Source organism: Chionomys nivalis, chromosome 12 (assembly GCF_950005125.1).
Source record: "Chionomys nivalis chromosome 12, mChiNiv1.1, whole genome shotgun sequence".
In the NCBI taxonomy this organism is placed as follows: Eukaryota; Metazoa; Chordata; class Mammalia; order Rodentia; family Cricetidae; genus Chionomys; species Chionomys nivalis.
The window spans coordinates 55,297,902-55,310,389 of NC_080097.1; the positions used below are offsets into that span (position 1 = coordinate 55,297,902).

The 12,488-nt window shown below is 38.6% G+C and overlaps 1 protein-coding gene across 2 annotated transcripts in view; it reads left to right on the forward strand.

Annotated features, from left to right (window-relative positions):
• Xpo4 (exportin 4) overlaps positions 1–12,488 on the forward strand; it is a 94,992-nt gene that overhangs the window by 21,373 nt on the left and 61,131 nt on the right. For both annotated transcript variants that reach the window (XM_057786165.1, XM_057786167.1), the window contains exons 3-4: positions 3,799–3,940; positions 8,083–8,221. In XM_057786165.1, the coding sequence (XP_057642148.1) occupies positions 3,799–3,940; positions 8,083–8,221 (281 nt within the window). The remainder of the gene's footprint in view (positions 1–3,798; positions 3,941–8,082; positions 8,222–12,488) is intronic.

Genomic DNA, 12,488 nt, shown 5'->3' on the forward strand with positions numbered 1-12,488 from the left:
GTTCACGTTAGATACTTCACCTGCCTCGTCTAGGGTTCCCCAGTGTGTCATCTGACTTTCTGTTGATTGCAGCTGTCATTGGTGACTAAGTTATAAGCATTTTGTTAGCACTTATTTTCTTATAGCACTCTTGTTTCAGAGCATGTGTATTTATGATGTATGGTAGCTTTCATAAGGGCTCAGCGTGTCTGGACACACTGGAAAGAACAGTATCATTATTTCTAGTTGTGCTTAATTCTAGTCGTGTTTTCAAAGTCAGCTTGGGTTTCAGTGTCTATCATTAATGTATTGCAAAGCCCTTGATTACATAATGTTTGCATCTAAACTTCACCAAAAATCTTTTTTAAACCCCTTACTCAGTTGCCACCAGCACAGAAGGGCAAATTCCTCTAAGAAGACTTCTCATACAAGTGGCAGTCAATCACAACTCAGAATTTTCACATTCTTACTTAGGGATTAGATGTCATTTTGTAGAATGTCGGGAAATATATTCTGATAAAGGGGAGATTTTTCTCTTTGATGCTTCCCTTCTCTGTCCTCTTAAAACTCTTCCTTTACTGCTGGCTTCAGTTTTATGTGTTTCTCATTTTTCCTCATTTCTTTCTTTTACCCTTTTGTTTCCCTTTTAGTTTTTGCTTTCTTTGCACATGTGTGTGCGCCCCTCTGTGTGTATCTATGCCTCTGCCTCTGTGTGTATGCATGTGTGTGCATACTGCATGCTTGGGTATTTCCCCACAAGTGAACTTTTAGATTATTTCACCTAAGAAATCTTTGGCACTCAGGAACCTACTAGTTTTTTAGGGTTAAATATTTCTTTTAAGAACAAACAAGCCTGAGTTTAATTCTTGCTAAATAAATAACCAAGAAATGTGAAGAATGGCTTACTACTCCTGAAGTCACCTCTGTAGCACTTCTTTGCCTTCTCAGGGAGAATTGGATTCCATTCGCTTATCTTAGGCAGCCCGCACACAGTGAAACAAACCAGAATATCCAATAGGGCTAGGAAACGTGACTTCTCTGTATTTGGAAAATTGTCTTTGGTAACACTGCCAATTTTGTCTTTCCACTGAGACTTCACTACTCTTTGGTAGGTGTAGGTGTCATTATGCTCGGAGAGCTGGCATGTCAGTTACAGCCGTATGATTTCAGACTGCAGCGCTGATCGTCTGTAGTAGATTTACTTTAGTTTTGAGAACACTCTTTGATTAGTTTCCCTTTATTACTCAGTTCACTTTCAGTTTTTCTCCAAAGGGTGCTGTCATGTTTGAGATGAAATATAATTTATTATAAGCTGGGCGGTGGTGGCACACGCCTTTAATCCCAGCAGTTGGAAGACAGAGGCAGGCGGATGGATCTCTGTGAGTTTGAGTTCCAGGACAGCCAAGGCTACACAGAGAAACCGTGTCTTGAATGCTCACCCCCAAATGATTCCTAGTCCATAACTGTTGAAGTTACTGCGGTAGCAAAGAAGACGTTCTAGAAAGCAGCCCCAAGCAGGCGATTGCAGCGCTGTTGTAGCCAGCAGCAGCTCTTCCTCCAGGGAGACAGACATTCTAGCTGAGTTGTCAGCTCAGCGGGAAGACCTTGCAGTGTCAGTCATCTTCATGGAACAGTGAGACCGAGGCTTGCGTGTATGAAGAAGCTCTGCTAGTGAGTACTAGCTAGCGTGCAGAGCGCTCTAGCTCCTCTTACACGTTTATGCTATGTGTAAATATACTCTTTGGGTAGCTAATAATAGTGTTTATCAGAAACTGCAATACTCTTTGAAAAAGTCCTACTTTTCAATTTAGAACTTTACTTTCTCTTCCAGTATTTCTCCATTCTTTTTTTTTTAAAATATTTATTTATTATGTATACAGTGTTCTGTCTGTATGCCTGCAGGCCCCCAACCCATTTCTCCATTCTTTAGAGACAGTTTCTTAATAAATTAGACCCTCATTTCCTGCCATGTAGAGGTAGATGTTGAAGAAAAGTTAACAAGGGTCTCTTGAAAACTTCCCAATGTCATTCTTGTGTAGGACAGAAAAAAAGACTAGGGTAGAGGCATATGTAGTTTAAAATAAGGGTGTTTCAGGGCTCGTGACTGACAAAAGTGCCTATTTGGTCTTGCCTTTGGTGGCATGTGCTTAGGATGGATTAGTGTTACTTAGGGAGTCAATGTGACCTCACATTTCCTCTCCATTGGGACATCAGTTTCTGTATCTGTAATAAACAGCAGTTGAAGACGATGATCTTTGCTGTTCCTAACATTCTGTGAAGCCTTCATATTTTACCTTCTTCATATCTGTAGTTAAGGATTTCATTGTAGATGGACATGAAGACAAACCATCATCCTCTCAGAGAAATCTATAGTGAGATTCTTTAACTTACCTTCACCAGACACAGTCATATTTCTTCTTAAGGGAGATAGATATAACCTGTTTCTGGCTAAAATTGTTTGACTCTTAGAATAAAATCTACCACTCCACCCTCATTCTTGGAAAGTTAAATTCTTTTTTTTTTTTTAGTAATGAGATCGCATTTTCAAAACTATTCATTTTTTTAAAATTAAATCATTTATTGTATTTTAAAGTTTCTAAATTTTTGTGACTTCTAATCACCATTTCAATCAGTTTATGTTACGGTAGCACAGACTAATCAAAATGTAGAAACAAAAGGCCCTGATTGGTTCTTTCTACTTTTGCTGTATTTAGAAGTCCTGTGTACAGTGACATACTCTCAGTCAGGGTGCACCTTTCCTCCTGGAATTTCATAGTTAATGTGTTAGGAACACTAGTAACATTTTTAATGACCCGAGTTTGAGTTAGAAAGAAAACAGTGCATGTCTGTACTTCTGTCTTGAGTTCTAGAAGGCACCATTCTAGGCCTAGAGTTTATTTCTTGTGGCTTTCAGATACTCATACCCAGTGATCTTGGTACATAATCTGAAGTCTATTCAGACTTAAGAGTTTCACATGGTTATTTTGTAGACCTTCAGAGAATTTCTACTTTTTCTTGACTTCATTTTGACTGTTTCTCCCTTTTAATAATGCTGTTTGAAAACTGTAGCAGTATACATTAAGAGAAAAAATAGACAATTAGTATAAAATATTTCCAAGGTGTGTTAATTTTCTATTTTTTCTCTGGTTCAGGTTTTAGCTCAGCTTCTCCGAGTTTGCCAGGTAGCTGGGTCTTTCTAAGTGTAGCCTCGGGATTACTCAGTTTGATGAGTACTGCAATCAGAAAAGTAAGGAGAACTTCTCACCTTGTGTAAATGTGGCTCATTGTACTTTACCATTTGAGACAAAGACCTTCCACGTGGCTGTTTATTTCTGAACTTGCTATTGAGGTGGGCCATCCTGCTGAAGGCTTACTTAAAAGCTGCAGTATTTTGGCAGCATGACTCATCATAAATAGTAATGTTCAAAGACCAGTTTAATAAGATATTTTTCAAATAAAACACCCCAGTTTTGCACAGGGTGAGAATCTCTTAGTACACTTTCTGATTGCTTCATATTTTTATTTTTACCTTTTAAAGCTGTGTTATTTTTTAGTTCTTCATGCTTTGGAAGTAACAGTTGAAGAGAGGTGAGGAAAGTTTGTGAAAATTGTGATCGGTGATTAGCTGCCACCTGCCTGAGGTGTCTTCTGAGAGGAACTAACCTCTTTGTGGTGCTAGAGCAAGGTCACTGGATTAAAAACAGAACAGGTAACCATCTTATTCCTTGTCTGAAAAGTTCTGTCTTAAAATTAATAAATGCAAAATACACAAGATCATATGAATTACTGTTTAAAGAGAAATTTTAATTTTCTTCCCAGAAACGAGTAAAGTGGACTATGTCCTTTTTCAAGCTGCCACAGCCATAATGGAAGCAGTTGTCCGAGAATGGGTTCTCTTGGAAAAAGGCAGTATTGAGTCGCTGAGAACATTCCTCCTAACCTATGTCTTGCAAAGGCCTCAGTAAGTACTTGGGGCGGCACTGCTAAAACACCCTTGTTCAGCCTCTGATCTGTCCTTTTAGAGATCCCTTCTTCTTATTGATGGTGTTTATGGGCAGGCTCTATCCTAGGGCTTGTGGTTTGAAAAGTCATATATGGGGCTGGAGAGATGGCTCAGTGGTTAAGAGCTTTGCCTGCTCTTCCAAAGGTCCTGAGTTCAATTCCCAGCAACCTTACATGTGCTCACCACCATCTGTAATGAGATTTGGTGCCCTCTTCTGGCTTGCAGGGATACATGCAGGCAGAACACTGAATACATAAAAAATAAATCTTTGGGAAAAAAAAAAGAAAATTCATACATATGATTGTAGTTTGCTTTCATACTTGATGAAATCATAACTTTTCTTAAGTTTCTGATACTAACGAAAATAGCTTTATTGTTGAATTTTGAAGAATTTGATTATAAATACAACTTTACTTTTGACTCTGTCAGAACTTACCTTGACTTGTTCTTAGGTGTGTGGTAGGATGTTTTATTTCTTTTAATATGTTTATGAAGCTTAGCATGGGCTAAGTAATATAAGATGTAGCTGCGTATCCCCAAGAGGAAGAGGGAAAAAATTAAGCCATCAACAAGCCAAATGGTACATGTGTGTGCATAGAAAATATTTTAGAAGAAAAAGCACTAAATTCTTTGTTTACTTTGAAAAAGATCAGATTTTAGGAGAGGTAAAATGAATTTTCGTTAATGTTTAAACATTTTTACAAGCTTGTGCGTTCTTGTATGGAATAGACACATTTTTGTTATATTTTAATGATAATGATGGTTGTTTTGATCTTTACCCTGGCAAAATAATTTGAAATAAAATTTGATAGTGTATTCATATGGTTAAAAAGAAGTTGAGAAAAATCTTGCGTTTATATTTATATAATAAAAGGAACTAAACATAAAGTCTATGTTTGTAGCAAGAGTTTAAAGAATTAGGGGCTGAGTATGTAGGTAGCTCAGGTTTTCTGTTTTGTTTTAAACTAGGAGGGGCACATCACATCTCTGATTTTGAAGGCAGAAGGATCACTGCAAGGTCCAGAGCTAGACTGGCCCACAGTATGAGAGTATTACTAAACCTGAAGGGAAAACAGTTGTATGCCACTGGTAGCTTTAGTACTTAGACCCTGTGTCTGACAGCAGTCTTCGTGACACCCTGCTCCTGGGTCTAGGTACTGTCATAAAGCCTCTTTATTTCTCTGGGTTTTTGTTCTGTTTTTACTTTCATCGAACAGTGACTTGATGGCACTTTCCACGTGGTTAAGTCAACTGCTGTCACAGTGTCTGTCCTAAGTAGTCGGGGTCTCAGTAGAACGTTCAACCTCCTTGGCAGCCTTTCCCACTCCGCTCCATGAAACCCAGAACTCTGGGAGCTGGGGAGATGTGATGTGGGAGAGATGTTCCTTGATGTTTATATATGGGCTTTCTTCTGCTATCCAGATTAATTCCATTCTCAAATCATTTTGATTAGTTTAGAGACTATTTTAGAGTTGATTACGAAAGGTTCTGTGTTGAAAAAGTTCACTTGATTCCCCCCAACTGTGTGTGTGTTAGTGTATGGTATCAGGAGGTGGAACCCAAGATCTTGTGTATGATAGGTAAGCACTGCCTCCTCCCTACACTATTTTGAGGACTTTTTAAAACTTTTTTTTTGGCAAAGATGACACAGCAGCACAGTGAACACACAAACCCCTTTCCTGGTAGAAGCTCAGTTAACTTGTTTTCATTTTTGTTTTTCAAGACAGGGTTTCTCTTGTAGCCCCTGCTGTCCTGGAACCCACTCTGTAGACTAGGCTGGCCTGGAACTCACAGGCCTTGCCTCTGCCTCTTGAGCTGGGATTAAAAACGTGTGCCACCACTGCCTGGCAACTCAGTTAACATCTTGTCACATTTGAGCAAACTGCCATGCACACTACAATGTTTTCATCTTAAATACTTGAGTGTGTCTTTCCTGAGACCACACTGTCAATAGTCTAGACCTAATTGTCCTGTTTATATCATTACTTAATATCATTCTGATTGCATATTCTGAGTTCCTCAATTATTTTACTAATCTTTCCATGGTATATCTTTCCATCATAGGTCATTTTTCTTGTTAATATGCAGTCTGTCTCTTTGTCTCTGTTAATGTTTTCTTTCTAACATAAAATATGTTGTCTTTTAGTCCAGGGTTTGATTACAAGTTAGATGTTATGTTCAGTTATTATACCTTTTTTTAATTAAAAAGTTATTTTATGTGCATGAGTAGTTTAATTTTTATTAGATGTATTTATTTTATTATGTATGAGTTTTTTGCCTACATATGTGTCTGTGTACCACATGTGTGCCTGTGAAGGTCAGAAGAAGGTGTCAGATCCCCTAGAATTGGGATTATAGATGGTAGTGGGCCACCATGTGTGTGCTGGGAACTGAACCCATGTTCCCTAAGTCAGAAGAAGGTGTCAGATCTCCTAGAATTGGAGTTATAGATGGTAGTGGGCCACCGTGTGTGTGCCGGGAACATGCTCTTGGCTGCTGAGCCATCTCTCCAGCTGCTTTGTATGGGTATTTTTTCTGTATGTGTATATGCACACCATGTGTATGCCTGGTGCCCCAAAAGTTCAGAAGAGGGCTGGAGTTATAGGTGGTTTTGAGCTACTAATAGGTTCTGGGAACCAAACCTCAGTGCTTTGCAAGATCAACGAGTACTCTTAACCACTAAACCAGCTCTCCAACTCCTGTTACATCCCTTTAAAGTCAGAGTAATTCTGCTCCCTTTTTTTGGTCTTTAATGACATTGACATTCTTATTTTATAGAATCTAATTTATCTAATCCACTTGCTGGTGTGGATTAAAGTCAAGTAGCAAATTTGGTGTACTATATAGGTAGGATTATACAGATAGCTTATGTTGTATAGTCTAGTGTACACAGGGATTATGTATTTAGGTCCTCACTACTACATGTACAGGTTTGTTACCTGTGCCTCCTTTCCAAGGGACAGGTAACATAACAGTCAAGAAAGAAATGTGCATTCCTGTTCTGCTACGTTGATTTTGTGACCTTGCCTGATATATGTGACTAATATTTCTTGCTAACTTTCTGATAATTAATGGAGTTAACAGTGTTTTTTGAACATGTTAATTTAATAAAACCCCTGCATAAAGCTCAGTAAATGTTTTAATTTTCAAATTCTTGTCAGTAGAGGTCTCCCCCTCCCTCCTATTTTAGGCAGGGTCTTACTATGATGTCCTGCCTGGCCTGGAACTTGCTATGTAGACTAGGCTGGCATTCAGAGGTTCAATAGCCTCTGCCTTCTGAATACCGATATTAAAGGCATATGCTACCACCCCGGGCCCAAATCTGTATTTTGTAGGAATATTTTGACTTTAGTCTTGATGTAGGGACACATGCTTGAAATTAAATGTTCAATAAATGCCTTATATGGTAAATTCTGAGTTTTACATAGACTAGTGTGCTTAGAAGTGGGGTGGTGATCTTCAGGATAGAGTTCAGTTGTAACAGGTAAGTCATGCCACATGCTGGTGCCTTGAGCCTTTAGTGATAACTTTCTGTAGGAAGTGGCACCATGGTTTTGGCAGAGGGAATAGACGCTCATAGGCCTGGTAGTATAAGAGTGTGGAGCCAGGAACTGAGGAGTTCCATATGCCTGCTGTACTGAGTGTATGGGAAGGGTGAGAGCAGAGAGCAGAGAAGACACTTGGCTGTCGCAAATTTTAAAAGTGCATGAATTGTATGTATAACTTAAGTCCAAACTGAAACACATTTGAAAGGAAAAGGTAAGCATTATTAATATTTAATCAGGACAATAGGACATTGGGACTCTTTCAGGAAATATGGGATTGGTCTTGTTGCCTATGGTAAGGGATGTGACTTGTCCCAAGCGTGCAAGGGCACATCTTTGTGACATTTGAGAGGTTACATTATAAGGTTGCTGTTTCTGTAGGCTGACCTTTAAGAAGGGGTTCCGAAGAGGCATTTAAGTCTCCGTGCCCTTGTGATCAATAGGCTTTTACAGAATGCCTTGTCTGGGAATGGATGTTTGTAATGTCACTCAGAGGTGCCACCTATCTTAATAGTAGATATAGGTAAATGTTTTCACACTTTTTATGTTTTGCAGCCTCCAAAAGTATGTTCGGGAACAGATTCTATTAGCAGTAGCAGTAATTGTAAAACGAGGATCATTAGATAAGTCAATTGACTGCAAAAGCATTTTTCATGAAGTCAGCCAATTGATAAGTAGTGGCAATCCCACTGTGGTAAGTATGCTAACTGCTTGTATCTATAAAATTTTTTCATTTTGCCTATCACAGTAGCATTTTGGCAATAGTAGTATAAAACAAAAGCATACAAACTACTGTGCCAAGCAGTTTTATTTGTTTAGGCATTTCTTTTTTTTTTTTTTAAATTAATAAACTTTCGAATAGGCATTTCTTCTGATTTTTAAATATGTGTGTATAATACAGATAAAATATATTTAGCCTTTTTGTTTGAGTCTATGTTTTTATATGTTGCTACTGTACTCATAATCATTTTAACTAATTGTAAAGCATGATGAATGAATATATCATGATATTCTTTTTTCTGTGGGTGGGGAGACTTGGGCTTAGCATGTAACCCTGGCTGGCCTGGGATTCAGAGATCTACCTTCTGAACTGGGATTGAAGGCATGTGCCACTGCACTTGGGTTTTCATTATTCTCCATCATTTCTATTGAACATTTCCCCACCCTCAGCTTTAATAAGCATTGGAAAGTACCAATAATTACAGACCTGGTTGAGTTAAAAATAAGTGGTATCTGGCATAATAAAAATCATTAACTACACCATGACTTCAGATGGTTCTGACAGGTGAGCAGATGTCAGGCTGTTGTTCTTGACCAAATTACTTCAGGGAGCATGAGTTCCCCTCCTGTCCACATTTCAGGAATGTCTGTAGTAATTTTGCCGGTGGCTGGAGAAGCAGAAGTTGGTATTACAGACCAGCTCTGATTGATCCTTCTAGATCGATCCCTCTATAAGTGGGGTTCTGATTCTTAAGTATCAGACGTTAAATATTCTTGGTAGTTTTTTTTTTTTTTTTAACTATTCACAATTTATTTTCTTGAATTACTTGAGAACTATCTGTGTGAGGCTATATGGACTCTTCAGTAAGAGGTATGGCACTTGTTTATTTGTCATGTTGGGACTTGAGCCCAGACCCTTGACAGGCAAGTGCAGTGCTACTGAACCACACGCCTCCCTCATGTATAGGCTATCTCTGTTTCTGATGTAGATCTGTGCTAGTGTTAGAACAGTTGTAGAATGATGGTCAGATAACTTGCATGAACTTGTAGTGTTCCCTTTCATGGCAGTGATTCTAAGTGCAGCCAGGTGCAGGTGCTTACTACCCTGGATGTTCTGGGTTAAATTGCTGCACCCCCCCCCCCCCCCCTTTAGTTTTTGCTTTGGGATATCTTGTTGCATTTTGATAGTCTGGCTTGCTGCAGTGGACAGGGTTAGACCAGAACTGTGACACTGAGACTGTGAATAAGGCTTCCTGGGCTAGTTTGTTGGTTCTTCCAGCTGGGGCTTTAGTGCAGGGGTCTGCAGCTTACCCTTGCCCTCCTGCTTGTCTCTTGGCACTGGGAGAATACAGCATAGGTAACTTGTCCTGCCTTTCCTAGTTCCTGATGGGGACTGAGTTTTCTTCTTTTTCCTTACATAGATTTGATGTAGCACAAAAAGTAGTTCATGGCAGCTTGATAGTTAGACTTGTTTGAGCCACCAAAATAACTATGTTCTACAAGCGATAGAACAGACAGTGTGGTTAGAAAACATTTTGCTATATCCACAGTACATACATTTGGATAAATTTAATATCCTTGATATTCTTTAAATTGTCAAAATAGACACCCCCCCACATATATATACCCTGTCCCATACCTCACACATACATATCTGCCCTCTCCCCGTACCTCATACATAGAGTTTTTGAGACAGTCTCTTATACAGTGAGCTCCAGACTAGTCAGTAACACAATAACAGACTGTCCTTGAACTTTTTCTTTAGTTTCCAGTGCCCTAGAATTGAAGGCATGTGCAACAAGGTTTTCTTTTTAAAGTAAAATTTCTAAATAACAGGACCAAGGAATTCTAAATTATTAGCATTTCAGTATGTAGAACCATTTTCAATGATAGGATAAAATGAGATCGCTAGCCACATTGAAACATTAAATTTAAAAAACAACAAAAAAAAAACCCTCTATATTCAAACAAATAAGCAAAAAGCAGCCGGGTGGTGGTGGCACAGCTCTTTAATCTCAACATTTAGGAGCCAGAGGCAGGTGGATCTCTGTTTTTTTTTTTTGTTGTTGTTGTTGTTTGTTTTGTTTTTTTTTGATTTTTCGAGACAGGGTTTCTCCGCAGCTGGATCTCTGTTTTGCAGAGGCTGGCAGATCTTTGAATTTCTGGACGGCCTGGTCTACAGAGTGAGTTTCAGGAGAGCTAAGGCTACACAGAGAAACTTTGTTTTGAAAAACAAACAAAAAAATTCTCTATGTTTATGTATTGAGTGAAAAGCACACATTGCCATTTGTACTTGTCCTTGCAGAGAGGTGTGAAACCGGCCCCTTCGGTAGGTCCAGAAAATGAGATTGCAGACTAGTGAAATGTTCTCATGTATCTTTCTCTTGGATGATGAAGAATTTGTGGGAACGGTCCAAGAATTTAAGGCTTCATTATAGTCTCAGAGATATGAATAGCCTTCAGAGGAAGAAGTAGAGCTTTGGTAGGAAAGTAGCATGCTGAAACAATCAATAGCCAGAAACCTTTGTATGGTAGTTTTATCTGATATATGAAGAGGTGCCAATATAGAAATCATTTGATGTCTTTCTTTTTCCCTTAAAACCTTCCATTTGCTATTGTGTATACATGTGTTTGCCATAGCATTTGGGTGGTTAAAGGACATCTTTTGGAGTCAGTTATCTCCTTCAACCATGAGTTTCAAGAATAGAACTCATGCCAGGTTTGGTGGCAAGTACCTTTATCTCTTGAGCCATTCAGCTGGTCCTATTTGATGGTTTTCTATAGATTAAGAAAGAGTTGACCTGAGGAGCTATTAAGTCAGATAACTCAGTTCCCTCTTGTCATTTCTAGAATGTAAGCTCCATGAACCTCCACTGGCCAGAAACTATAGCTTGACTGCTTTCTTTCAAAATATTGGTGTTGCTTATCTATCTTCCTGTACTAGTCTCATGAATGTATTTACATGGGGGATTGGGGACAATTAGCAACTGTAGAGCACTGATTTTTTTTTCTTTTTAATTAATACTTAGTTACAGCTCTGTCAAGTACTACCTACTTAACCGGAACAAATAAACACTGTAAATTCTCTGGGCATTAGTTCCTTAGTATGTAAACCAGGTGTCCTAATATCATCTCAGAGGCTGCTCATGCAGCAACTGTTGGTACCATGTTCTTAGCAGCCTCCCAACCTTTCTTTGCAGAACCTTGGAAGCATAAGCTCTAATAATTCACCCTGTATAACTATTCTAAGTGTTGGGATTCTCCTGTCCCACCTGCCTGGTCCCAAATAGCCACTCTGAGGCTTAATATTAATTACAGATGCTCGGGCAATAGCTCAGGCTTAATTACTAACTAGCTCTTACATTTTCAGTTAGCCCATATTCTTTATTTACATTCTGCCATGTGATGGTACCTTTATTAGCATGGCACATTCATCTCTTCTTCCCTCTGTGTCTGCTGGTGACTCCTCTGACTCTCTCCTTCCTCATCCCATCATTCTCCTTTTCCACCTAACTTTATCCTGTTCAGTTATTGGCCAGTCAGCTTGTTTATTAAACCAAGCAAATCATAGCAACACATATTTATACAGTGTAAAGAAATATTCCACAACAGACAACCATATCTGCTGGTGAAAGCTAATTATTGTATATATACAATAGCCCACAGCTTAGCTTTCCTTTAAATGCTTTAAAGAATTATGTGGTCTCTTGCAAGTCATTTTATAGGAAGCTTCATAAGCATGCAGAACATTGGGAGTGGACATTTGAGCATAGTGCCTTACTTTATCACTGTAAAGATATAGATCTTCAACCTTCATAAAACCTTTTTAAAAAACTACTCTTTTATTGAAGATAGTTTTTTTTTTTTTTTTTTTGGTTTTTCGAGACAGGGTTTCTCTGTAGCTTTGGTGCCCGTCCCGGAAGTAGCTCTTGTAGACCAGGCTGGCCTAGTTTTGTTTTCTTTTGTTTTTTTTTTAAATACAATATATCCTGATTATATTTCTTTCGTCAATTCCTCCCATATCTTTCCCAGGCACTCAAATCTACACCCTTTCTTTATCATTAGAATACAGTTATCTGGACTGGTGGTGGTGGCTCATGCCTTAAATCCCAGCACTTCAGGCCAGCCTGGTTTACAAAGTAAGTTCCAGGACAGCCAGGGCTACACAGAAAACCCCTGTCTCAAAAAAAAGGAAAGAAATAAAAGAAAAAAAAAAGTTATCTAAAAATAATAAGACAAAA